Source organism: Lepus europaeus, chromosome 12 (assembly GCF_033115175.1).
Source record: "Lepus europaeus isolate LE1 chromosome 12, mLepTim1.pri, whole genome shotgun sequence".
Lineage (NCBI taxonomy): Eukaryota > Metazoa > Chordata > Mammalia > Lagomorpha > Leporidae > Lepus > Lepus europaeus.
In genome coordinates this window covers 39,892,446-39,919,277 of record NC_084838.1, presented here as the reverse complement: position 1 = coordinate 39,919,277, position 26,832 = coordinate 39,892,446, and the positions used below count along the sequence as shown (strand labels likewise).

Sequence of the window (26,832 nt, the reverse complement as noted above, 5' to 3'; positions counted from 1 at the left end):
TCGGCTCCAGAGCGGCCGTGGGCAGCGCGGGGCCGGCGGTGTAGACTCCGCTAGCCCCGGACCCGCGTCCCGCACGCAGGCTGTCCCGGTAAGCGGGGGCGGGGAGGGCGGGGACCGGGCCGTCGCCCTAGCTGGCGGGTCAGGGGGCTGCGGGCAGTCCTCTGGGGATTCTGGGGTGCCTATGTGGGGGTGGCCCAAAGGCGCCCCCGTGTAAGTGGATGACCCCCGAGGGACTGCTCCCTCCAGTGCCGGGAGTCCCCTGAGGCGGTGTGGGGAGCCGCCCCCGTGGAAGACCCCGTGTGTGTGGATGGAGACTCCCAGGGCGCTGTCTGCAGTGTGGAGGGCACCGTCCCCAGGGAGACGTTCTGTGCAACTCCGGGAGCGAGCGCGGAGGTGGTCTGTGGAGTTGGCTCAGTAGGACATCCCGGAACCCAGGGGAGGCGCAGGACGGACACCCCAGGAGACCCACTAGATACAACAGGACCTTGGGTTGTGCCCTAGAACGGCCTGGAAGCTCTCTGCCTGGGGCGAGAGATCCTGCCGTGAGATCCATGAGTGACTTCTAGATCCAAGTACTTTGGCCTTGACCTCCCTGGAGGGCTTAATGTGCCTTCACTTGTCTGTCCTCAGAATGGTCGAGAGCGGGTGACCTGTGGTCGTTCAACCTCTGACCAGTCCCCCCACCCCCACCCCCACCCCCACCCCGTTAGGATTTTTCTTCTCCATGGGAGCCAGCTGGCTCCAGACTGGGTTTTCATGAATGCAGGAGGTGCAGTAAGAGTACATGGGTTCAAGGGAGGGGTAGACCAGAGACCTCTGACCCAAGGATAGGAGATCTGAACCCTTGGGCTTGACCACACACAAGGAAGCAGTGAGAGCTGGTGGAACAGCTGACTTTGGCAAGCCCTGGAAGGGAAGTCCTTTGGGGGAAGAAAGAACTATGAAGGATTATCGAGCACCAATGTGCCAGGTACTACACTGGGCATGTTAAAACCTTTTGTACAGTCCTGAAAACAGCCTTGTGGAATTACCCTCTTTTACACCTTAAGTACTGGAGGTTCAGAGAGGCTCAGCAATGTGCTCAATACTACAAAGCTTAGCTGCATGGAATCTGTTCATATTTTATTTGGGAGAAAGTATCAAGGAGAGGCAGAAGACAGAAGGGATGCTTGTTAATGGATTGCGTTAAGGTGCCAAGCACAGGACTTTGTAATAGTATATGCTCAATAAGTGTGATTATTAAACAAGTAAATGGGATGAGACTGCTGCAGGAGCTGATTTCCAGTGAGTCCCCAGATTTCAGAACGTTAACCTCCTTCATCGGCAGCCCCGCTGACATAAAGCCTTAGGCCGGCTCGACCTCACTGAGCCTGAGGGAGGCCTCTGGTATGGTGTCTGGCAGGGTCAGAGGGACCCTGCAGAGAGCACAGCATCCTGAGACCACCTTCCCTGCTGCAGGAGCCTGAGAGAGAGGAAGAAGAAACAGGATCACTTGTAGAAAGCACGATGCCAGTTGTCCCTGTGGCCTCTGACTGCGTGCACCAGTGGACGCCAGTGTCACCAAGTGGAGCGCTGGCACCACTCAGGACACTTGCCCAGTAGTGCCTCTGCCTGAGGAGGAGGCGGGGAGGAGAGGAAATGTGCAGAGCCAAGGGAGGCTTATTAGCAGCCTCCAGGCTGGGGAGTGTGAGGATCTGTGCCTGGCAGAGTGATGCCTTCTGGCCTGGCCCCATGGAATATTTTCATTACAGCTGAATCCCAAGAGTTCAGCTTTAGGCCCAAGGATAGATTCTGACTTCCTGTCCAAAAATGGAGTGGTGAAAAGGCCAAGCCATTGTGTCTACCATAGAGCCATTGTGGAAGAGTTTTCCTATTCCCTTCCTCCCTTCTCTGACCTGGCCAAACCTAGTGATACCCTTCTTTAATAGGACTGGCTTCCATGGGATCCTGGGATTACACCGTGAGAGAAGAATGGTTAAACTTTTTTTTTTTTTTTTTTAACTCAATGGCTGACTGAAGGATGGGTGTGGTACTTCACGCACAGCTTGGTGGAGTAAACTCTGACAAAGCTTTATGTTAGTTAGCACCTCTGTTGTTTAGAATCCCTTTTCCTTTCAAACTCCTCTCATCTGTTTAACCGACCAAGATAATCAGGGGTGTCTCAAGAAAATCAGAAGGATCCAGCCTGCAAATACAGTCTTTGCCCCAATTCAGAGATGGGTTGTTGAAGTTTTCTAAATTGTTCTCTTCATTGAGGGCTCTTGGTACCACACTCTCATGACCCTGGAGAGATTGCTACATGTATCTAGATGCTCCCCATGTCTTGGACCTTGAATATCATTTCTTTGATGTCCAACACAGGATAAACAGTAAGCTTTCAAAAATCCTAAGAATACTCCCTGACTCCTCCTTAATCACAACATTGAGTCTGAAAATCAAATTATTCCAGAATGTTTATGAAGGATGTCACCAGGTGGCCTTAATCTCAGAAATGCTCTCGCAAGTGAAATGAAAGGGGAGAGAATGGCTTGCCCAGTTTGAGAGTGTGAGAATGTGTCTAGATTTTACTGTCGGGATGTTTCAGCCTTTGATCTTTTACCTATTCTCTGATCACATTCTTATGCTTTTCTTCTTCCAATATTTGCCACATCTTTGACAGTGCTTCCTTTTCCCAGAACAGGAATGGTAAGACCTTCACAGGCCCATTTTTTCCAGGACACCTCTTCATAAGTGGATCATATTTATGCAAATAGCTCCCTTCTCTTTAGCCACAGAATCTATTATCTTTCAATCCTTCCCATTTATCTCCATCAGTGCTGCTTGGTTTCAGCTATCTTCATTTCCCAAACTGATTTATTCATTTCTGATGGGAATGTCATTTTCTACTCCACCCCTCAATCTTAATGACCAAGGAATTGCTTACTAGCTTTGGATCAAGAAGCCAAGACCATCAGACTCCAGCTGGAGACATGTTTCATTTTCCCATTATGACATCCCCCTCCATTCTCCCCGCCTTCCAGCAATCTCCTCAGAGACCCACATACGTTTACTGAGTGTACTTACTTGCCAGGCACTATGCTAGCTAAATGGGAGAGTTTCTTGCCCCTCAGGAGTTCACGTAGACTCAGTCTGCATTTCTCTAACCATTTGCTGTAAAAGCATAGGAAAAGTAATGGGAAGTTTACAACTCTACAGAGTATCTACAGGAATATAGAATATAGAATATGCTTTTTCCCAAGCACCATTGTTCTGTGCCTCTTCTGGCAGCCACATGTAGCCCCCATGCCACTGCCCTGCCAGAATTAGTTTTGCCCATATTCTTTGAGTGAACCAGCCACACTCTTGCCTTATGTTTTGAAAGAATAATATAGTTTACAGAACCTTCTGTTTTAGAAGAAGAATACGGTTTCCAAAGCCTTTGACATCCATGATCTGTGTGGTTTGAGAATGTCTCATCTTACTGGAGCCTCACTGAAACAGCCTGACGTGGGCTGGCTGGGGTTCTCACACTCTCACTTTCTCCCTTTGATTTGTGAGGTCTGTGAGTCTCCCCTAGGGAAAGCCCCAGTGATTCACTGCAGTCACCACCTACCAGTGCTTAGGTTGTGGAGAAGAGTTTTCTGCTGGGTCCTAAGGCCAAGCAATGCATTGGTCGGTCAACCCCTGGACTCCTCGGGACTGTCCCTCTTCTTGGCCTCAGAAAATCCAATTTTCTGGGTTTTTTTTTTTCCCTCCCTGAAAGTCAAATACAAATTCCCTTCTAAACAAACATTTTAAGCATACTATCTCAGACCCGCTCTTTGGGATGATGCTAGTTCTTATGTGAAGGCAGGTTTCCTCGCCTATTTCTATTCAGCCTCCAGGCTGGCTTCATACCATCTAAGTCATGATGGTGAAGTCCCCATATAGCTCCATGCCTTGGCATGTGCTTTTGCCTCTTCCTGGAATGCCTTTTTTTCCTTATCTACTGAGGTAACTCCCACTCACATTCAAAATTTAGCTCAAGCAACACTTTTTTTTTAATCCTACACTTGTGCCCCCTACACACGCACATACTCACTGCTTTCTCACAGGCTGAGTGAGGCTCCATTTGTTCATTCTGCCAACAGTTATTAAGCACCTGAGTGCGCTTGACACATAGTAGGCTGGATTCAACAAATGTTTGTAGAATCAACAAACAAGTAAATTAAAGTTTAATAACTTCATTAGTGGAGTTCAGAGCAGAAAACAGGGAGTGCCCCTCCATTGTGCTGAAAAGCTGTTTGCTAAGTGCAGTCACACCAGCCAGTCATGGTTGGCATTGATGTTCCCCAACTGTTGCTCTGCTTCCGTGGGAGGTCAGCTCTGTAGCTCTTAATGAAGACTACGTCTGTGCCCCCTGAGGCTAAAGATCATGCCATGATTTTGTTCTCCATGTATATTAGAACCTTGTGAGCTTTCAGTAAATATTAAACAGCAGCAGGACCTTCCTCATGCCTCATAGTCTTGAGCTGAAGCCAGTTTTATTCCATCTTTAGTCCTATTGCTCCTTGGAAAAAAAGCAGCAAAGCCATGTGCACTTGATGTGACTGTGTCTTCCTGCATACACAGAGGTGAAGAGAGATGGGGAGGTACCACGTAGACCCCTTGAAGGTTTACAGACTTGAAAACTAAAAACAGTCTATAGGCTACTGCCAGGTGGCAGAACTGGCTGCATAAGAGCAAGCTCCCAAAAACTCTGTAGTGAGGCACTGCGACAGCCAGCCAATCACTGGAGAACAGCAGGACCACTGGAGGCTTGGATTTCCTCAAAGAACAGCAGAGGGTGAGAGCATTCTTTTTGTTGATTTTGTTTAAAGTCTCAGGATTAATAGTGATGTGCACAGTGAGCTTGGGGTGGGTGCTGTGTATTCTGCATTTTTTACAGACCCTGGTTCTGCTGGCTTTCCATATGCTGGTCACCGTCTATGCTAGGCAGGGATATGACTTGCCCTAATGCTCTCAGAGAATCCTTCAGACCCATACTTCCAGGACCCAGTTGTTGACCATCTTGAAAATTTTCACCTGTGTGTGCAGATGCTGCTCATGCGACATTTCTCCAGCTCAGACCCATGATAGCAGATGTATTTTCAAGCTTCCTACTTGTGCCCTTACGGGAGCCACTCTCCTGTGGTCCAGGCCACAGATACAGCATTAGTGTAGAGGGCTGTTGATTTGGCTAATGTTGGTCTCTCTTTTCTTATTGTTGTGATTGTGGGAACTGACTAAATTTTAAAATTTTGTTAACTCCCTTGCAGTCAGAGAAATCACCCCTATTGCAGTACGGTTACCTGCTTTCACCCTGACTTGCTGTTCCGACCTCTGGTGAGATCTGATGAGATGAGGGGGTGGCTGTGTAGTTTCTAGAATTGCAATTTGCAGGTCAGGTCTGAAGAGTCTCTGGCTAATTCTGATGAAGAGACCATGATCTCAAATTAACTTTTATATTGCAGTCATTTTTGCAACATTCATTCAACAAAGATACATATTCTGTGGATGTTAGTGAGAATCATCTAGATTTTTCCCCCTCTTGATCTCCCAGTGAAAAACCTGAGATTGCTGGCCGGCGCCGTGGCTTAACAGGCTAATCCTCCACCTTGCGGCGCCAGCACACCGGGTTCTAGTCCCGGTTGGGGCACCAGATTCTGTCCCGGTTGCCCTTCTTCCAGGCCAGCTCTCTGCTATGGCCTGGGAAGGCAGTGGAGGATGGCCCAAGTCTCCCGCATGGGAGACCAGGAGAAGCACCTGGCTCCTGGCTTCGGATCAGCAAGATGCTCCGGCTGCAGCGGCCATTGGAGGGTGAACCAACGGCAAAAAGGAAGACCTGTCTCTCTCACTATCCACTCTGTCAAAAAAAAAAAAAAAAAAAAAAAACTGAGATTGCTTTTCCTATATACTCACCCCACTCTGGTTGTACCCCCAACCCCACCCTGCCGAAGCTTCCATGGTCTTGTTCCTGCTAAGGAAACCCTCATCACCTCCAGGCGATCACTTTCCATTGCTTTTGAGCCTTTTAAATACTGCCATTCCCATATCAAGAATCAGATTAAAGGAAGTACTTTGGATTTAACATGCCGTATGAGGACTCTCACCTGCTAGGAGGATTGTTCCTCAAGGCTCTCTACAGTTCTGAATCTTTATGCAATGCTTGGGAAGAGAGGCCCTAACTGCCCTCCTTGCCTTATTTTTCTGCCAGCTCCTGCTGTGGAAGAGCCCCTCCTCTTACTTCTACCATTTTGCCCTTATAAATAATCCCATTGCATTATAAGCAGGTACTCCGCAGCGAATGGGTGTGTTTTGCATGCACACATTCTAGGCTTCCCACATAATGTCTTACTGCCTGACAGGTAACATCTAGACAGCCTTCTCTTACCAGAACGAAGATTCTGGTTGTCACTGTTTTCGTTTCCTCCAGTTCATAGAATCAGATAGCCTTATTCTACTTTCCTGTCTCACTGTTATTTAACAACACCTGCTCCTGTCCCCCAGGGGTTTTTACAACCCTTCCCTAGTTACCACAGATTCTCTGACAGTCACATGATCCTTGGGACAATAGCTTTTTTATCCTGTTTTCCCCCTTGTCAGGAAGGCAGAAAACCCCAATTCCACCCACAAGCCAAAGAAGTAATTATTAAGTATAATTTATGGAATCTTTGCAGTAGATTTCCTTTTAACTCACTCTTCTTCCTAGGACTTCTTCCAGCACAGTAGAGGCCAGGTTTTTCTCACCAGGCATTTGTTTTTATCCATCGCTAATCACTACCACTTGTTTCTCTAGAAATTAGAGCTGATTGTGTTAACATCTCAGACACCCCAGGTGCATATCTTTGATATTTCAGCACACTCATTTTTAATCAAGTTGTCTTTTGTATACAGATTTGATCCTCTTCATTAAGCATTAAGGGTTTTAGCTTCATTTTTAAGGCTTAATTATGTTGTGTCCTCAGTTTACTGTCCAATCAAAGCCATGTCAACTCAAAATTACTTGAGGGTTCTTTGGATTTTGGTGATTTCCTTTTAATGATCCTGTTCTACATTTTCTGCCTTTACATATGTAAAATGCTCTAGAAAATTGAACCATCTTCAGTAAAAGGAATATTAGTTCTCCAAATCATCTGTACTGGAAAGTGTTTTTTCATTAATTTGCTTTTTTATTTGTGTGATTTTTTAGTAGATGTCAGCTCAGTCTTCATAGAAATCTCTTTAAGGATAAAATCTCAAAGTTTTGCAGTGACATCATTAACAATTGAGATACCTTAATAGCAATTCTTGCTATCTTTAAGATAATAATGGTATCCTTAGGCTGAATAATGGATTGTAGCAAGACTATAGTGTGTTGAGAGGGGCCTGTGGTTACTTTGCTGATACACTATTAATGAGTCAAACACTTACAGTGTAACCCTCCCCACTGGCTGGCCTTTGTTCAGTAACTCTTGTTAAACATCCTCTGAGAAAGCCAATAACACAAAGCGCATTATTGATTTTCCTCTGATGAATCATTCTTCAAATGTGAATTTAGCATGTTTATTCCAGGTCTCCAAATAAGTGTGTCTCAACTTTTTTTTCAATCCATGCCTTCTTTATGATAAACTTAAGTCTTATGACTGCTTTCTAAAACTTAGGACATAACTTTTGTGGAGAGGCTACCCCCAACTATTTGGAGAGTTAGTACCTTCTATATATCTTCAGAAATCAAGGGAATACAGAAAAGCTCTGTTGTTTTGTGATATGTCACACACACAAATCATAGTTTTTAATATTTGATTTTTAAATATATTATGATTGATATGCTGTTTTAGGCCACTTATTTCTCCCCTTCTGAAGTTTCTGATATATACCCCAACCTGCCCAGCATCCAGCCAATTCACCGTTTGAGAATCATTGCTCCAGTCTTAAAAATTAAATCAATTTTATCTCTTTTTTTATAACATGACGAAATCACAGGTTATTTAGTAATTTCCCTGTTGATATTGTTTCTGCCTTTTTATCACTAAGAAAATGCCCTAATATCAGGGTAGGCCTGAAGCCTAGTAGTTAAGGCATCACTTAGGATGCCCGTATCCCTTATGAGAGAGCCTTGGTTCGGGTGTCAGCTCTGCTCCCGGTTCTACTTCCTGCCAATGCACACTCTGGAAGGCAGCAAGTGATAGTTCAAGTACTTGAGTCCTTGCCACCCACGTGGAAGACCCAGATCAAGTTCCTGGCTCCCGGCTTCAGGCCTGGCCCAGCCCCAGCTGTTGCAGACATTTACAGAGTGAACCAGAGGGCAGAATTCTCGCCCTCTGTCTCTCCCCCTTTCCTCTCCCCCACTTCTTTTCTCTGTCTCCTGGTCTGTCTCTCAAATAAATAACTGAATTCATTGTTAAGCATTCCAATAAATATTCTTTTACACATGGGTCAAAGAGGATCAGCTGCTTGTATAGGGTAGGTTTCCTTTAGTCAGAGGTGTATCGGCAGCTTCCATCACCGGTAGACCTTCAGCCACACAGACTGTTCATCTTGCACTACACCAAAGGCAGATATTTCCTTACACCCTTATCTTTTAGAGGTCATCATTTTTGTTTTGTTTTGTTTTTTGTTTTGTTTTTTGTTTTTTTGTTGACAGGCAGAGTGGACAGTGAGAGAGAGACAGAGAGAAAGGTCTTCCTTTTTGCTGTTGGTTCACCCTCCAATGGCCGCCACGGTAGCGCGCTGGGGCCGGCGCACCGCGCTGATCCGATGGCAGGAGCCAGGTGTTTATCCTGGTCTCCCATGGGGTGCAGGGCCCAAGAACTTGGGCCATCCTCCACTGCACTCCCTGGCCACAGCAGAGAGCTGGCCTGGAAGAGGGGCAACCGGGACAGGATCGGTGACCCGACTGGGACTAGAACCCGGTGTGCCGGCGCCGCAAGGCGGAGGATTAGCCTAGTGAGCCGCGGCGCCGGCCAGAGGTCATCATTTTTAAATCAAAAGAAAAGAATGTTAATTAAAAAGTTAACATGATTTTAAACTTGGGTTTTTTTTTTTTTCAAATTTCAGATTCATGAAATCATTTTAAAGAGTCACTATCAGAGCCGTTTTAATGAAAATATAGATAGAAAATATCAGAGAGAATCCCATGGAGTATTGAGAAGAGGAATGCTCCACAAATCTCTGGGTTCAGTTACGGATCAGTAAATGCATATATATACAGGGTCACCACATAAAATATATTTATTACTCTGGATCACAGTCAAAAATTCATTTTAAAGATTTATTTTTTGGGGGCTGGCAAATAGTGGGTAAAGCTGCCGCCTGCAGTGCCAGCATCTCATATGGGAGCTGGTTTGGGTCCTGGCTGCTCTACTTCCAATCCAACTCTCTGCTATGGCCTGGGAAAGCAGTAGAAAAATGACCCAAGTCCTTGGGCCCCTGCACCTGCATGGAAGACCTGGAAGAAGTTCCTGGCTCCTGGATTCAGACTGGCACAGCTCCAGCCATTGTGATCTATTGGGGAGTGAACCAGCAGATGGAACACCTCTCTCACTGCCTCTCCTTCTCTCTCTGTGTAACTCTGACTTTCAAATAAATAGATAAATCTTTAAAAAAAAAAAAAGATTTATTGGCTGGCACCTTGGCTCACTTGGCTAATCCTCCACCTACAGCACCAGAACCCCGGGTTCTAGTCCCGGTTGGGGCACCAGGTACTAGTCCCGGTTGCCTCTCTTCCAGTCCAGCTCTCTGCTGTGGCCCGGGAGGGCAGTGGAGTATGGCCCAAGTGCTTGGGTCCTTCCACCCATATGGGAGGCCGGGAGGAAGTACCTGGCTCCTGACTTCGGATCGGTGCAGCGCCAGCTGTGGCGACCATTAGGGGAGTGAACCAAGGGAAGGAAGACCTTTCTCTCTGTCTCTCTCTCTCTCTGTCTATAACTCTCTCTCTCTCACTGTCTAACTCTGTCAAAAAAATATTTATTTATTTTAAAGGCAGAGAGAGAGAGAGATTCTGTCCACTAGTTCATTCCCAAAATGGCCAGCAATACCGAGGTCTGGGCCTGTCCAAAACCGGAAGGCAGGAACTCCATCTAGGTCTCTTACATGAGTGGCGGGGCTCAATCTGCCGTCCTCGACTATCTTCCCAGGCACATTAGCAGAAGGGTGAGTAGGAAGTGGAGCAGCCAGGACTTAAACTGGCTATGGATTCAAACTCCAATGTAGGATGCCAGTATCATAAGTGGTGGCATAACCTCCTGTGCCACAATGCCAGCCCCAGACAAGAAATTTTAAAAGTATCCCACTTAAGGTGGTTTTCTGCGGGAAAACCTGGTGGTTCTGAAATATGTAATTGCTCATAATAAAAATATACGGTGTAGGGTTGTGTGTCAGTTTTGCATTCTCCATCATGGTGTGCCTTTCACTAAAATAGGGAACTCACCTTCCCGATTATCCATAGTGCCCATCGGTTGCCCATGAGGTGTCTGGTTAGTGGCTGGGACTATAGGTCCACCCTCCTCAAGAAACCCCTGGTGCCAGCATTGTGTCACAGCAGATGAAGCCGCAGCCTGTGGTGCCAGCACTCCATATGAGCGCTGGTTCAAGTCCCAGCTGCTCCACTTCCCATCCAGCTTTCTGCTAATGTGTCTGGGAAAGCAACAGAGGACGACTCAAGTACTTGGGCTCTTGCCAACCATGTAGGAGACCCAGATGGATTTCCGAGCTCTTGGCTTTGGCCTGCCTGTTGTGGCCATTTGGAGAGTGAGCCAGGAGATGGGAGATATTCCTCTCTAATTCTGCCTTTCAAATAATAAATAAATAATTCTTTAAAAAATAAAAAAAACCTCCCTGATCCAAAGCCTCAGCAAAACCTTTTACACATACTCTCCTCTCCACTCTCATAGCCATCCTGGCTGGATACTCTCACTAGGTCACTTGGCCTTGTAAAAGAATACAAAAAATAACATGAGCATTCTAAATGCTGAAGACTGGATGCTCAGAGTGGGTGTCGTGACACAGCACGTTAAGCCATCACTTTTGCTGGTTTGAGTCTGGGTTGTTCTCCTTCCAGTCCAGCTCCTGCTGCCAAGTACTTGGGCCATGGCCACCCCTGTGAAAGACTCAGAGTTCTAGCTTCAGCCTAGCCCGGCCCTGCCTGTTGGGGCCATTTGGGGGAGTGAAACAGCAAATGGAAGATATTTTCTGGCTCTCTCTGTCAGTCTGCTTTTCAAACTAAATAAGTAAATAAATAGAAAAGACTATATTCTCCAAATACATATATTAACAGATAAAGAACTGAAGCCCAAAACAATAAAGCAACATGTTCTGGGTCACAGAATAGTAAATCCAAAATTAAAACTAATCATTAGATTACCAATCTAGGATTTTTTAAAAAGTATGTACCTGTAGGAAAATTAAAAATATAGAATAACAGAAAGATGAAAAATATATGTGCATCCTTTCTTATAAAAATTTGATTGTCACATAAGGATTTTTGTGAACTGCTTTTTACATTAATATGTTCACATATTTTGAACATCTTTCCACATCAATAAACTTCCTTTTTTTTTAAGATTTTATTTATTTATTTGACAGGTAGAGTTACAGACAGTGAGAGAGAGACACACAGAAAGGTCTTCCTTCTGTTGATTCACCCCCCAAATGGCTGCAAAGGCTGGAGCTGCGCCGATCCGAAGCCAGGAGCCAGGTACTTCTTCCTGGTCTCCCACACAGATGCAGGGGCCCAAGCACTTGGGCCATCCTCCACTGCACTCCTGGGCCACAGCAGAGAGCTGGACAGGAAGAGGAGCAACTGGAACAGAATCCAGTGCCCAGACCGGGACTAGAACCCAGTGTGCTGGCGCCACAGGCGGAGGATTAGTCTATTGAGCCGCAGCGCTGGCCGCTTTTAATCACAATTTAACAGTTGTCTACTAAAGCATGAACACCTTAAATGATTTCCTGAATTTTCTTAATAAATCTTCCCTCAATAAATCTCCTTTGCCACCTCCGTATAAGACAGTTACTTATTACTTATTGAAAGTAAATATTTCTTGCCAATCAATTTCAACTTTACAGATTTACAAATATGGGGAGGTAGGTCTTATCAGTCAGTGTATCAGTTCAAGAATATGGTTTCCTTAGTAACAATAGATGGCAGGGAAGGAATTTGCACCACTGTGGTTCATACAGTGTTTCTGGAAAGAAGATGAGACTGTCTTCAGATAGCATGTGTATTAAGATGTCATTTAGCCGGCGCCGCGGCTCACTAGGCTAATCCTCCGCCTTGCGGCGCCGGCACACCGGGTTCTAGTCCCGGTCGGGGCACCGATCCTGTCCTGGTTGCCCCTCTTCCAGGCCAGCTCTCTGCTGTGGCCAGGGAGTGCAGTGGAGGACGGCCCAAGTGTTTGGGCTCTGCACCCCATGGGAGACCAGGAGAAGCACCTGGCTCCTGCCATCGGATCAGCACGGTGCGCCGGCCGCAGCGCGCCTACCGCGGCGGCCATTGGAGGGTGAACCAACGGCAAAAGGAAGACCTTTCTCTCTGTCTCTCTCTCACTGTCCACTCTGCCTGTCAAAAAAAAAAAAAAAAAAAAAGATGTCATTTAAAAAGGCAAAAAGACTTCACAATCAATTAGTTACAGAATGTTTATTAAGCATCTATTATGTTCCAGACACATTGTGATAGGCACTTTGCAAAGTAACACAGTTTAATAGAGGAAACGGATATTGATCAGATAATCATCCTAATAAGGACAGAGAGAAGTGCTCCAAAGCAGAAGAGCATGGTGCTGTGGGCACGCTGACCAACCAGGAGTGGAGTCAACAGTGACCTCCCCAAGGAAGTGATGCTTGAGCTGAGCTAGATCGATGAGTAGGCACTGATGGAGTGGAGAAGGACATTCAGAAGTCCCAGAATTAGGAGCATGACAAACAAAGACTGAAAGAAGGCCAGTGTGGTTGGAAGGGAGCCCAGACCATGCAGGTCCCATGCAGGAACTGATTTAGGAGGCTTTATCCTGGAAGTTGTAGGAAGACATTTAAAAGTTTTAAGCAGGGAATACCATGAAACTTGAATGTCCCAAGGATATCTTTAATTCAATTCAACATATGTGAAATCCAGCTTCATTTTTTTTTTATTTGAGAAGCAGAAAGACAGTGAGAGATCTGTTATCCACAGGTTCACTCTTCAAATGGCCACATCAGCTGGGGCTGAGCCAATTTGAAGCTGGGAGCCCAGAACTCAATCTGAGTCTCCTACATGGATGGCAGGGACCCAAGGACTTGAGCTGTACCACTGCTTCCCTTGGTATATATCAGCAGAAATAGGGAATTGGATGCAGAGCCAAGACTTGAACCTGGGCACTCTGACATGGAATGCAGATATCCCACATAGCAACTCAACCACTGCACTGTCAGCGATTTCCCCCAAAGAAACTGAGGATATCTTCCTACCCACCCTTCAGCACCCACTTTGACCCCCATAGTGTCATCTCACCTTTCTTTAGGTACTGGCAGCACTTCGTCTGACTTCTTTGGATTCCGTTATTAAGTAGCTTGAATGACGAGACTTTGACCGCCTGTTTTCTATTTGCTGTGATGTGCAGTTAGTACCTTGCTCACAGTCCTGTTCAGGAAGCCTTGGTTAGGATGGATTGAGGGCAAGGCTAAAGTGGGCTCTGGGCTTTACTTAGAATAAACATTCCCCAGCTGACTCCACGGAGGCGCCTCAGGCTAGGAGGTAGCAGGCCAGCTTTGCAGTGTGCCACTTCAGGCCCTCACTTTCCAAGGTACTTTGGTCCTGCAGAGAAGGGCAGGGATGACATCACCGTTTAATCTGCAAAGGGCGTGGCACTTTCCTGAACAGTTCAAAAAAATCAAAGCAGAAAATGTGAGTGACATTAGTGGAGCAAGCCTCGGAAGTGTGGCAGCACCTTAGAAGGTTGTTAATAGGCCAGTTGTTTATGATGTACACACAAAGAGGCAGAGCTACTACTAATTGGAGCAAAGGAGTGTTTGTGACCTTGACCATATGAATAGGGGTGGTAGAGTTTCCTGACTACCTATTCCAGGAGTCCTCTAAAAACAGAGTAAATTCACTCTGACTTAAGAAGTAGGCATTGGATGAGGATTATCCCTGAGTTGGGCACAGCACTTACTAGAATAGCTTTCCTTAAGGCATAAGGCCTGAAATGTGCTGTAGGCTTGCTTTAAGCCTTGAGTCTTCTTATGGGGTAGAGGATCAACTTGTATTCTGAGGTCTCCAACTATCTCAACATAGTCCTAGACCCCTGGCCCAAACTGGCTGCAGGACAGGCAGGAAAACAGAGATACCATTTTGCACATGTAGAGTGCTTTCCAGTTTACTAAGAACCAGTAAGCCCATTTTCTTGCATTATCCCTAGACAACCCTGTGAAGTACTCTGGCAGACAGGCCTCATTCCATAGGTGGGAACCCAGTCGCTGGGCCAGTCTGAAGGAGAGCAAAGACAGGCATCTGACCTCGTGGTGAAGACACTGCTTAGGGCACTCATGTCCCGTGTTAGAGCACCCAGTTTAAATTCCAGCTCCAGCTCCTGATTCCAGCTTCCCACTAATGCAGACCCTGGGAGGCAGCAGGGATGGGTCAAGTAGCTGGGTTCCAGGCACCCATGTGTGAGACCTGAATTGCATTCCTGGCTTCTGGCTTTGGCCTCTGCCTAACGTGGCTGCTGTGGGTATTTAGGGAGTGAACCAGAGGATGAATGCGCTTTCTGTCTCTATCTGTTTCTGTCTCTCTTCCTCGTAGATAGATACATAATATAACCAAGGTCTTGTTATCCTTTAATACATGCTGCTTCCACTCCACCATGCTACTGAGTCCTAGAAGAGGGAGAAATTTAATAGCACTTAACACTTTGGTGAGTGGTTGAAACCGATTGACCCAACATGCTTAGCCATTGGCTGAGTCTGGGCCCTCTTCTTTTTGTCCACAGAGCCATGGGGGTGTTGATGTCTAAGAGGCAGACAGTAGAGCAGGTGCAAAAGGTGAGCCTGGCTGTGTCTGCCTTCAAGGATGGGCTGCGGGACAGACCTTCCATCCGACGCACAGGTGAGCTGCCAGGGTCCCGCCGTGGCACTGTAGAGGGCTCCGTTCAGGAAGTCCAAGAAGAGAAAGAAGCAGAGGTGGGCACCTCAGTGGTCCAAGAAGAAAGCAGTGTCAACCGTGCGGCCTGGGAGCGGCTCCGAGATGGGCGTGGAGTGGAGCCCGAGGAGTTCGACAAGACCAGTCGTTTCGTACCCCCTGCCTTCATCCGTCCCACCAGGAAGCTGGACGATGACAAGCCTCCGGATATCTCTTTAGAGCCCAGAGAGCCCGTGAGTGTCCACTTACGGCAGGAAGCTCGATTCTTAGCCCTCTTGAGAATCAAGGAGCAGGATGGGGAGACCTGGGTCTGGGTGAGGTGAGACCCCAAACCAGAAAGCTGGAGCTGAGTCTAGAACAATTGTTAAATGTGTTCCACAAGAATGAAAGTGTTTGCTTACGTCCTGGATCAGTGTTAGTGGAAATCGTGGGGCAGTGAGTGAGAAGGAACAACACCAGGGCGGTCCTTCTGGCAGCTCTTCAGTCCAAGGTTCTCAGCCACAGATAGTAGCGCCCCCTGTAGGGGGCATTGGGAAATCTGGGAGGGGGAAATACAGGGAGGTCACCATGGCTGGATGTTGCTGTTGGCATTTGGTGCCAAGAAAACCAGGAATGCTAAATACCCTACAAAGCCTGGGACCATCTCTCATCACAGATTGTTCCTGTTTCCAAAAATGCCAATAGTGTCCCTTCTCAGAAACGTGATCACAAAGCCTTGAGCAATGGAAGGGCCTGCTGATCCTTATTCTCTGGAAAGAAAGCTCGATCACCGTAACACTGCCTTCAGGTGCAGCTGTTCCTCTCAGCTCCCACAGGGGAACTCAGACCCGTGCAGGTAGCTCTGTGCTTAGTGGCCCTAGGATCCTGTGCCAGCACGTACACGTCACTGTTTGCTCCTGCCATCTTTCCCCAGGTTGTCAACGATGAGATGTGTGATATCTGTGAGGTCTGGACGGCCGAGAGCCTCTTCCCATGCAGGGTCTGCACCAGGGTTTTCCACGACGGCTGCCTGCGCCGCATGGGCTACATCCAAGGAGACAGCGCAGCGGAGGTGACCGAGATGGCCCACACGGAAACGGGCTGGAGCTGCCACTACTGTGTGAGCCTGGACTGCAGGGGCTGGGGGCTGCTGCACAGGGGAGGACTTGGTGCTTTTCCTGGAGGTCCAGGAATACCTGCTTCTAGGCAGTGACCCCAGGAACTTTCTAACAGTACAGACAAGTATCCTGGAGCCAGAGTGGGGTTTCCCAACCTTAGGACTATTGATATCTGGGGCGGGCTAATTGTTGTGGGGCTGGGTGCATTGTAAGGTGTTTTTCAGTATCCCTGGTCTCCATTAGATGCCAATAATGCATTGCCCCCATTTGTGAAAACCAAAAATGTCTCCACTTATTACCAAATGTGCTGCTATGGTGAGGCAGGGGGACAGCAAAATCCCTCTCAACTGAGAACCAGTGAGCTAGAGTATGGGGAGGATAGAATGAGGCGTAATTCTGCTTAGAGTAGTGCTTTCTCTCATAGTTTGTAGTCGTCATTTGTTGTACATACTCACCTGAACAACCAACCTGAGATCCTAACCAGTTTGCTTCCAACAGGGACAGATTCTGTCACAAGAAAACTCAATCCTGACAACCTCCCTTGACTTACCAGCTGACTTTTAAAAACATTTGTTCTTCATCTCCGTAGTGGTCATTATGTGCACATCAAGGTTCTAATATTTAAAGATTTATTTATTTGTTTGAAAGGTAGAGATACAGAGAGAAGGGGAGATGAGAGAGAACTTCTTTCTGCTGGCTCACTCCCCAAGTAGCCATAACAGCCAGGGCTGGGCCAGGTCAAAGCCAGGAGCCTGGAACTCCATCCTGTTGCTTACATGGCAGCAGAGGCCCAGGAACTTGGGCAGTCCTCCACTGCTTTCCCAGGAACACTAGCAGGGAGCCGGATGGGAAATGGAGCAGCTTAGTCTCAAACCAGCACTCGTAAGGGATGCTGGCATTGCAGGGGCAGGTTTAACCTGCTGCACCAAGATGCTGGCCCTGAGACAGGGGTCTTCTATCCCCGGGTTCACTCAAATGGCTGCAATTGCCAGGTATGGGTCAGGCCAAAACCAGACACTCCATCCTGGTCTCCCACATGGGTGCAGGGGCCCAAGCACTTGGGCCACCATCTACTGCTTTCTCAGGCACATTAATAGAAAGCTGGATCAGAAGTGGACTGGCCAAGACTTGAACCATCACTCTGATATGGGATGCTAGCATTGTAATAGGCAGCTTAACCTGCTGTGCCACAATGCTGTCCCCAGTAACAAAGCTCTATTGATGCAGAATTTTGCAAATTATATGTTAATACCTTCCAGTGATTTTTAAAGATTTATTTTATTGGGGGCCAGTGTTGTGGTGTAATAGGTAAGGCCACTGCCTGCTCAGATTTATTTTATTTAAAGAGTCACAGAGAGAGGAAGAAAGACAAAGAGAGAAAGATCTTTCACCCGCTGGTTCACTCCCTCAGTGGTCGCAATGGCCAAGGCTGGGCCAGGCCAAAGCCAGGAGCCAGAAGCTTCACTCTGTTCTCCCATGTGGGTGCAGAGGCCCAAGCACCTGAGCCATCCTCCACTTCTTTTCCCAGGCACATTAGTAGGGAGCTGGATCTGAAATGGAGCAGCCGAGACTTGAACCAGCACCCACATGGGATGCTGGTGCTGCAGGCAGTAGCTTAACTCATTGTATCAGTTTTTAGTGACGGATAGCATCTAAGATTTCCATTGAGAGCCAGACTCGTATCCATTTCTGACCACACATGAATGGCGTTCATGGCTTGCTTTCTTGATCTGTTGTCCTGCACTATCTTCCTTATACATTAATTTCAGACTAAGGAACATCAGCAGATCCCCCTATTCTCACTTCCTCTTTATTTTTCTAGAAGAAAGCAGACATGTGTCACTCTCTCTATATATTACTGCTCCTTAAACTGAAGTCTAGGACAGCTGTTTTCAGCCACATAAATACCTTTCGCCTGGAATGTGCCACACAGACCCTGCTCCACAACCAACCTTCCCCCCGGATGCCAGCCTTCTCACTCACAGCCACTCTGATGTGTGTTGTGCTGCTGCCATAGGACCGGGTAGAAGGTATCTCCTTCCTATCCCCAAGGAATACACGGCTCCCTCCCCAGTTCCCGTCACAGTCCTACCATCATCACCACCACTGGAGAGTTCCACTGGGCTTTGTGCAAAGGCTTCTTCCAAGTTCCTCTCCTTTCTTTCCTTCTCTTCACGTTCTTAGAGAACTTGATCATCTCCTTTGGCCTCTCAGCTACCTGTGCCCTGACTTCTGCATCCATCATTCCGCTGAATTGGCGCTCGTATGTAATCGCCATGCCCGCGACCTTTCCTCAGGCGTGTTCACACTCAGTCTCTCTGAAGTACTCAGCACTCCCTTATTCCCTCCTCTTTTTATTATGGCTGGAGTATTTTTATTTTTATTATTGTTTGAGTATTTTTGTTTTTATTATGGCTTGAGTATTTTTTTATTATGGTTTGAGTATTTTAGGTGAGAATTGTTGTCCAAGAGATGGAAATGAGAAAAAACAGAAAATCAGTAAAGTCCCAGCACCCCGGGGTTGCAACCATTACCTGACCACCTGCATCATGCAGCTCTCCTTGGTGTCCAAGATCCTCTTCTCTAAGCAGTGATTCCCCTCCAAGCTTCTGTGAGCATTCTTTCTCCATGCCCTTCGTTCTTGTCACGTCCCTGGTGCTGGTGTTTCTCAGGGTTCTGTTGTTAACACTTTTCTCACCGTACACTCTCTTTGGGTGCTGTTATCCTGCAGCCACCATCTAAACACTAATGACTCCCAAATCTGTGTGTCCAGACTTAAATTTCCTGTGTCTTGGATTTACCCATCTTGATATCTCACAGGTACTTCACGTTCAGCATGCTCCAAAATGAACTCGTCATTCTCTTAAAACTTGCCCTTCCTCTGTTCCTTATCTCTGTGAATAGTAATATCACCCCCCTGTTCCCAACGCCCGCTCATTTCTCTCACCTTTCAAATCCAGTAAGTCGACATGTTCTGTTGATTCTAACTCTAATAGCCCTCATGTTTCTCCCTTCTTATGTCTTACTTCAAGAGCTCACTTTTTGGGCCTCTGGTGGTGTAGCAGGTTAAGCTGCTTGCTGCAACACCAACATCCCATATGGGTGCCAGTTTGAGTCCCGCTGCTCTACTTCCAACCCAGCTCCCTGCTAATGCATTGGAGGATGGCCCAAGTCCTTGGGCCCTTGCATTCATGTGGGAGACCCGGAAAAAGTTTCTGGCTCTTGGCTTTGGCCTGGCCCAGCCCCAGCCCCAGCCATTGCAGCCATTTGGGGAGCGAACTAGGGATAGAATACCTCTTTCTCTCTTTCTGTAACTCTGCCTTTCAAATTAATTAATTAATAATAGTAATAAATCTTAAAAAATAAAACACCCTCATCTTCTCTTACCTGCACTATGCCACAACCACCTGCTTCCCATGCCTCCAGACTTAGCCTTCTTTTTTTTTTTTTTTTTTTTTTTGACAGGCAGAGTGGACAGTGAGAGAAAGAGACAGAGAGAAAGGTCTTCCCTTACCGTTGGTTCACCCTCCAATGGACGCTGCGGCCGGCGCACTGTGCTGATCCGAAGCCAGGAGCCAGGTGCTTCTCCTGGTCTCCCATGCGGGTGCAGGGCCCAAGGACTTGGGCCATCCTCGACTTAGCCTTCTAATGCATTTTCCAACTAGCAGAGATCTGACCATTGAACCCCTCCCCCATGCACACACTTAAAAGTCCCTCAGTAACCTCTTTTTACCTTCAGAATAAAGGCCTACATTGCAGGACTCAACAAAGGGCATTGGAGGTACTTCATAGTCAGGCTGCCTCAGTTCCCTTTATCATGACACATTTACCCATCCCATACACTCAGCCACACTGCACTCTTGGAATTTTACATACACGCCATTGTGGTGCCCAGTATGTGCTGTGTTTACTGAAAGAACAGCTTGAGGCTGGCGCTGCGGCTCACTGAGCTAATCCTCCGCCTGTGGCGCTGGCACTCCAGGTTCTAGTCCCGGTTGGGGCGCTGGATTCTGTCCCGGTTGCTCCTCTTCCAGTCCAGCTCTCTGCTGTGGCCTGGGAAGGCAGTGGAGGATGGCCCAAGTGCTTGGGCCCTGCACCCGCATGGGAGACCAGGAGGAAGCACCTGGCTCCTGGCTTCAGATCGGTGCAGCGCGCCGGCCGCAGCGCACCAGCCATAGTGGCCATTGGGGGGTAAGCCAACGGGAAAAGGAAGACCTTTCTCTCTGTCTCTCTCTCTCTAACTCTGCCTGTCAAAAAAATTAAAAGATTTAAAAAAAATAGGTTGATCTGTTCTTTGATAATATTTTAGGGGGAAAAGCTAGCCTGCTAGAGAAAGAATCTTTGATAGTTTAAGGACTGCATAGTAATTTTAACAAATTATCAGTGCTCAGTTTGAATTAAAACTTACATGGCACCATAAAAAAAATCATTTGGCAGGGAAAGCATGTGGCCTGGCAGTTAAGATCAGTTGGCACTGCAGAGGAAGGCTCGCTGGGATTTCCTGGCCACACCCTCACAGCCTTCTTCAGATCTAAGCCTCTGACAACCTCAGCTCTCCACCCTGTGGCCTGTCCCTTCAGATCTTTTCAGGACACCAGCACTCTCAGTTGCTGAAGTTCCACAGATCAGTAGCAAGTACTGGGGTGAAGATTGAGGGAGGGAGATAGCAGGAGCCTGGCCCTCTGTGTGACAGGTAGAGGGGTTGTATGTGCGCTATGGCAACAGACACAGAATAATGTCAAGGTCTGGTCTGGGTTGGGCAGGGTGGCCTGTAGTCCTGCCCTACAGTGTGGGTCATAACTCATAACCCAAATGTATGTTCCAAGGTCTTAGGATGGTGGTTTAATAACACAACTTTGGATATAACGACCCACACTGCTCACCTGGGAGTCCAAGATTTAGCTCTGCCTCCTGGCTTTGGCCTTCTGGTTATAATGGGCAATTTAGGGCTGAGCCAACAGATGTGAGGTCTATGGAAACAAAAGTTAAAAAAAAAAAAAGTCAGTTGGGACACCTGCATCCCATATTGTGGTGCCTGGGTTTGAGTTCCTCCTCCACTCCTGATTCCAGCTTCCTGCTAACACGCCCTGGAGGCAGGAGGTGATGGCTCAAGTGGTTGGGTCCCTGCCATCCATGTGGAGGACCTGAATTGAATTTCTGTCTCCCAGCTTCCACCTGGCCCAGCCCTGGCCACTGCAGGGATTCAGTGAATGAACCCGTGAATGGAAATTGATCTCTCCGCCCAACCCTCCCCGAATCAATAAATAAAGTTTTAAAAAACTCACTTGATTTTAGGAACTTTGTCATGATGACATCTCTTTCAAACCATGCTGGGGTTATTTGAAGTGATACAGCCCACTAGGAGCAGAGCTAGAATTTTGCTTCTAACTTAAATGCTCTTTGAACACAACCTAACACAGAAACCACATGCACAACATGGGTGGAGATGGAGCTGCTCTGGTGGATGGAGATGGGGATTCACAACCCTGCCCGCCCGGCCCCTTATCCCTTAAAGCAGCCTCCAGGAAGCGCCTAGGTTGGCTCAGAGGCTAATGTGAAAGCCTGTGTTTTAGCGGAAGGGATTCAGCTGGGCTCAGGTTATCTGGGTTCTGGGGAAGACTCTGCCCCAGAGTTATGGCAGCTGAGCAAGGCATTTCCCCTTTCTGGGCCCCCAAGAATTCGATGAGCTTGGAATTGCCTTCCAGTTGCAATACTGTGCATTCCCACCCGTCCTGGTCCTTTGCCTTTCTGTCTTCCTGGTCTGCATGGCCGCTGACTCAGGTCTTCCTTTCTCAGGACAACCTCAACCTGCTGCTCACTGAGGAGGAGATGTACAGCCTCACGGAGACCTTCCAGCAGTGTAAAGTCATCCCTGGTAAGGCAGACGGCGCAGCCGGAGCGGAGAGGACCAGGCACGGTCCTCCTTCACGGCTTCTGGGATGAGCCTTGAGAGCAGGATCCGAGAGTTGGGGTGGGGAGAGGGTCCTTGTTCCCAAGGTGCTGGCCAGCGGAGGCCCTCACTGCCCCCAGCACAGCCTGAGTCACCCTGGCTTGGGAGGCAGAGATTTGCCAAGAGCTGTGGCTGTGGGGCACCAAGGGTGCACTGGAGGTAGGCAAATGCCCCAAAACTGAGGAAGGGTGGCCATGGCCAGCAACGGGTGCTTCCCACAGATTGTTCCCTGACGCTGGAGGACTTCCTGCGCTTCCGTCACCAAGCAGCAAAGCGGGGGGACAGTGACAGGGCCTTGAGCGAGGAGCAAGAAGAGCAGGCGGCCCGCCAGTTTGCAGCCCTGGACCCAGAGCATCGAGGCCACATAGAGTGGCCCGACTTCCTGTCCCACGAGTCCCTCCTGCTTCTGCAGCACTTGCGTCCTCAGGTGGGCCAGCGGGATGGAATGCCCATGAAATACTGGGTGACAGAGGCCTGGGAAGCATGCCAGGCAGGGTGGGAGAGCACGGAGTACCATCCGAGCAGACGCCAGGACCAGGAATGGGTTCAGGTTCCATACGGTGCCGGGGGACCCAGGGCCAAGGCTAGGGAAGCTGCTCAAGGAAGAGCGATTGGTACTGGGCCCCCTCTGCTACCGGGAGGGCTCTGGGAGATTTCCCAGGGAGGTGGGCAAGGCGGTAACAGAGGTGGACTTCTCCGTCGCTCGGCGGCTTACGTTTTCACCTCCGAGGTCTTACCTTGTCTCTTTTTTCCCCAGAACTCTCTTCTGAGGCTTCTGACAAGCAAGGAGCGGGAACGAGCCCGAGCCACCTTCCTGGCCCGGGGCAGCGGGGGCGCCATCAGTGAGGCAGAGTGCCGCCACGCCCAGCACTCTTGGTTCTGCAAACGCCTCACGCCAGCTGCTTCCTGCAGCGTCAGGTCCGCTCTTCACCAGTCCCTACCCTGCCTCAACTTCCCCCCTTTGTCAACACCGGTGGCCACTGGTATGGATGGTACCTCCCAGCCCCTCCTGCCAACAGCAGGGGAGGATCCTTCAGTGAATCGTATGGGCCAGGGCACAGAGCAGACTGTCCATGTCAGAAAAGCCTGGGTGTGTGTGTCCAGGAGCCGTGGGTTCACCAGAATTTGGACAGGTCAGGCCTTTCACTACCCTATTCCTAACCGAATGTCCTTGTGCCCAGCAGTGTCAGCCATGTGGGTCCCATTGCAGACAGCAGCCCAGCCAGCAGCAGCGGCAAGAGTCAAGACAAGGTCCTGCTGCCCCCAGAACAGGAGTCCAGGTGAGTGGGACCTCCTCACCTGACCGTCTACTCCGGGCCCCTGAACACATACATACATAAGAGAAGGCATTACCCACTGCCACCCCAAAACAGCAAGTGCCTATCCCAGGATCCAGACTCCAAAAGTACCCAGTTGGCCCTAGGTCTCTAGGGCTGGCCAGCTGCTCTGTTGGCCTGGTGCACAGCCAGCTGTGCCATGTCAAGCATGACTCAAGGCTTCTGTGAGTTTTGATTAGCCAAACCTGCTGCCGCTGGGGTCCTGCGTCATGAGCCTTCGGGCTATGCAGCCAGCCTCACGAACCTGTTCTTACTTCTACTCCAGATACGTGGACTGGCCCACCTTCCTGCGAGAGAGTGCCATCTACATCTTGGCCGCCCGCCCCAACAGTGCAGCCATTCACCTGAAACCCCCAGGATAGCATGGAGTCGAGAACCTCGCTTCGGGGACAGTGGCGTCCCCTCCCTCCTTTCCTTTTTCCCGTTCCCCTACCAACCTCTGGCACTGATACTCTCACAGTGATGGGGTACTGCCAGCCTCTTAATTTGTTGTCACTAAGCTTTATGGCACCATTCGCCTCCCAGCAGAGGCAGTAAGTGCATTGCCACAGGAGAAGCCCTGGGAGCTGTGGCACTAGCTGCCCTGGACCGCCCCTCTGCTGTCACATCACAGCCTGGACCTGCCACCACGCGTGCACACACACGTGCATGTACACTTGCCTAGCTCGCCACAACTGCAGAAGCCTGGTTCTTTTTGGTTGACTAAGGACCAAAGTCCCTTTGTGAAGCCCCTGCTGTAGATGAGGGGGCTCTGCTCAGCCCTTCTATCGCCCAGTTCTGATTTCCAGTAGATAGGTCTCTGGCCAGGTGATTCTTAACACATGCCCTCCCCCAGTGACAGCCCCTTCTGTGGTGAGCCACTGTTCCTGGTAGGTGTGTACCCTGGGCCCTCCAGTGTCGGGGAGGGGGAAGATCTGAAAAGCGCCGCTGCAGTTCAACCCTTTATTTAAATTCCAACTCTTGGAACTTTAAACAGAGAAGACTACTAGCCTGTTGGAATCCTGATGGAAAAGGAGGGAGGCAGCCCCTCCCAGAGACTCAGAATTCTAGGAGCCTTTCAGCCAGGTCCTCCACACCCAGAAGTCAGCAGAACAGTCAAAGGCGAGCCTTTCGGCTCCCATTTTCCAAGTGCTAGCTTCTGGCCTAGAGCCCAAGGAGCTTGAAGACCAGATAGGTTCACTGGCAGGAGTCACAGCTGCACTCAAGTGAGCTACCACAGATGCCAACGAGGGCCAGATCTGGACGGGAGAGGAGAAGCGAGGGCTCCTGCTTTGCCATCATTCTAGCTCAACTCAGCCACACGCCTAGAAAAGAGTGTGGAGAACAGGGCCGGCCTCTTCCACAGCTCCAGAAGGAGCAGTTCTGCGAAGCCCTGGCCAGGGCCTCTGCTCAGCCATCCTGACGGCGAGGACGAGTGGCTGGGACGTAAGAAGAGGATTTGCGTTTCCGCTCTCGCAGGCAGAGAAGGTCCTGGGGGGCCCCGCAGAAAGGGTCCACCCTCCCCGTCACTGAGGTGCCAAGTTTCTGCTCCTCCCTGCTACTCACTCGTGCCCTCCCCCACCAGGCAAGTGCCTGGGCCTGGCTGGGGAAGGCTTTGAGGCGAGCGGAAGCTGCGACAGGGGCACCAATCCTGGCCTCCAGGCACCCGGCCTCTGCCCTCAGCACTCAAGTTCTCAGGTCATTGTGTGTTGTGGGTCAGCCCTGCCTCTGGGGTTCAGGTTCCAGATGTTGGTTTCTAATCTGATGACTTGGGCACAGCCAGATCTGACCACCAAGAGTTATTCGAGAGGAAGCTGAACTCAGTCAGGCAGAAGCTGCCCGATCCATCTGCATGGCTCAAGGCGTTGTCCTCAACTGGGTACTTCCAGTGTTGAGATGCCCAGAGGAAAGTGAGGAGCTGCGCACAGGGGCTTGGGAAGAGCCCTGTAGAGTCGCCTCTTTTCAGAACTGCCTGACCTAGAAGCAGAGCGACAAGCTCCTGGGCTGGGGTTGTTTAGGACTGAAATGAAGCAGACAGTTGACAAATCTGTGTTCTTAATGTGGCCCACACATTTTGTAATCCACAGCTTTTTGTAAATAGTCCTCGGCCATACTTGCGGGACTTATCAGTGGGAGGGGGGTTATTCAGTCTAGAGGAAAAGGAAGGGCACATGGCTCAGAGGCTACTGCGGCCAGCCCTTGGTTTTGCTGAGAATGGTGAAACACATGAAACCACGCGGGCTTCTGCTTGCTGTCCCGGTGAGTGACTCTCCCCAGCAGTGCCCTCGCGCGGCTTGATGTCATGGACAGGCCATTCTGAACAGAGACAAACTGAACTTGGAGAGCTGAGCAGCTGTTTGCGTCCCCTGCCTCCTCAGTCCCTGGGTCTTGCAGTGTATCTTCTTGGTCCCTGGCCCTCTACAGACAAAGGCGAGGCCTTCTGCCCTGGAGCTGCTGCTTCCAGGTCTCTGTGGTGAGAGCCCATGGGCCAGATCAGGCTGCTGGGGCCTGGCAAGACAGACCCTGGGGTCCTTCCATAACGTGAGCAGGGCCATGTGGGATCCTCTCCCTGTTCCAGGACAGCAAACTCCCCCACAGCGGGGCTACTGCAGAGCGCCCACGGACACCAACCTGACGAAGATGGAGTCCCAGCCTAGAGAGTGCGGGCAAGCAGAAAAGCACCGAGCAGCAGCTGCCAGGCACCTGGCCGTTCACCAAAGGGGGGGTCCCGCTGCTCCCCCAGCCCGGGGTGGAGGCCCTAGCCCAGGCCTCCTGTGCAGCACCTCCCTCTGCAGTGCCCCCATTCCTGGAGTCCCCTGCCTTACGTGAGGATGCTCAGACATCTGCAAACCTGGGAAGCCAATTTCCTTCCCTTCTGAAGCCCTTTTATCACTGTGAATGTCTGAAATTCTGCCAAGGACAAAAATTAGTGTTTGGCTCTAAGAAGGCTGTGAGGGGATGTTTCAGTCTTGTCTCGGCCGCCCCAAGTTCAGATCAGTGCTTTTCCCAAGCACCACCCACCCCCAACCAAGGGGGCCTTGGGTTCTGTGTGCTCCCTGAAGACCCCTCGCTCGAAGCCTGTTTTTCACCCAGCCGTCCTCTTCCCCTTGCTCAGATTGAAATAAAGGGAGAGGTGGTGGACCCGGCAGAGCTGCAGGCACGGAGGGTGAGCTGAGGGAGTGGCTGGAGCCAGGTAACCTCTCCAGGTCTGCCCGGCTTCTAGGGGCAGCCTTCCCCTTCAGGACATTTGAGTATCCCAGGGATGGAGCTGTTTCATCCCTAGGGACTGATCCAACTCTCAAGGGCTCTTCCTTTGAGGACGGCTGCAGCAGAAGCCATGAGTACATTGCCTCTGTCTGCCCTCAGCCCAAGCGACGC

At 49.4% G+C, this 26,832-nt stretch overlaps 1 protein-coding gene across 2 annotated transcripts; it reads left to right on the top strand.

Annotated features, from left to right (window-relative positions):
* PHF24 (PHD finger protein 24) lies at nucleotides 1-23,837 on the top strand. 2 transcript variants are annotated; one of them, XM_062206971.1, is made up of 8 exons: nucleotides 1-88; nucleotides 14,943-15,324; nucleotides 16,005-16,190; nucleotides 21,985-22,063; nucleotides 22,360-22,565; nucleotides 22,896-23,056; nucleotides 23,320-23,418; nucleotides 23,741-23,837. In XM_062206971.1, the coding sequence occupies exons 2-8, from the start codon at nucleotides 14,947-14,949 to the stop codon at nucleotides 23,835-23,837; spliced, it is 1,206 nt and encodes a 401-aa protein (XP_062062955.1). In that variant the 5' UTR covers nucleotides 1-88; nucleotides 14,943-14,946. The 2 variants fall into 2 exon arrangements, with proteins under 2 accessions (XP_062062955.1, XP_062062956.1); XM_062206972.1 differs by lacking the exon at nucleotides 1-88 and having other exon boundaries at nucleotides 14,947-14,994; nucleotides 15,106-15,324; nucleotides 23,323-23,418.
* The last annotated feature ends 2,995 nt before the right edge of the window (nucleotides 23,838-26,832 follow it).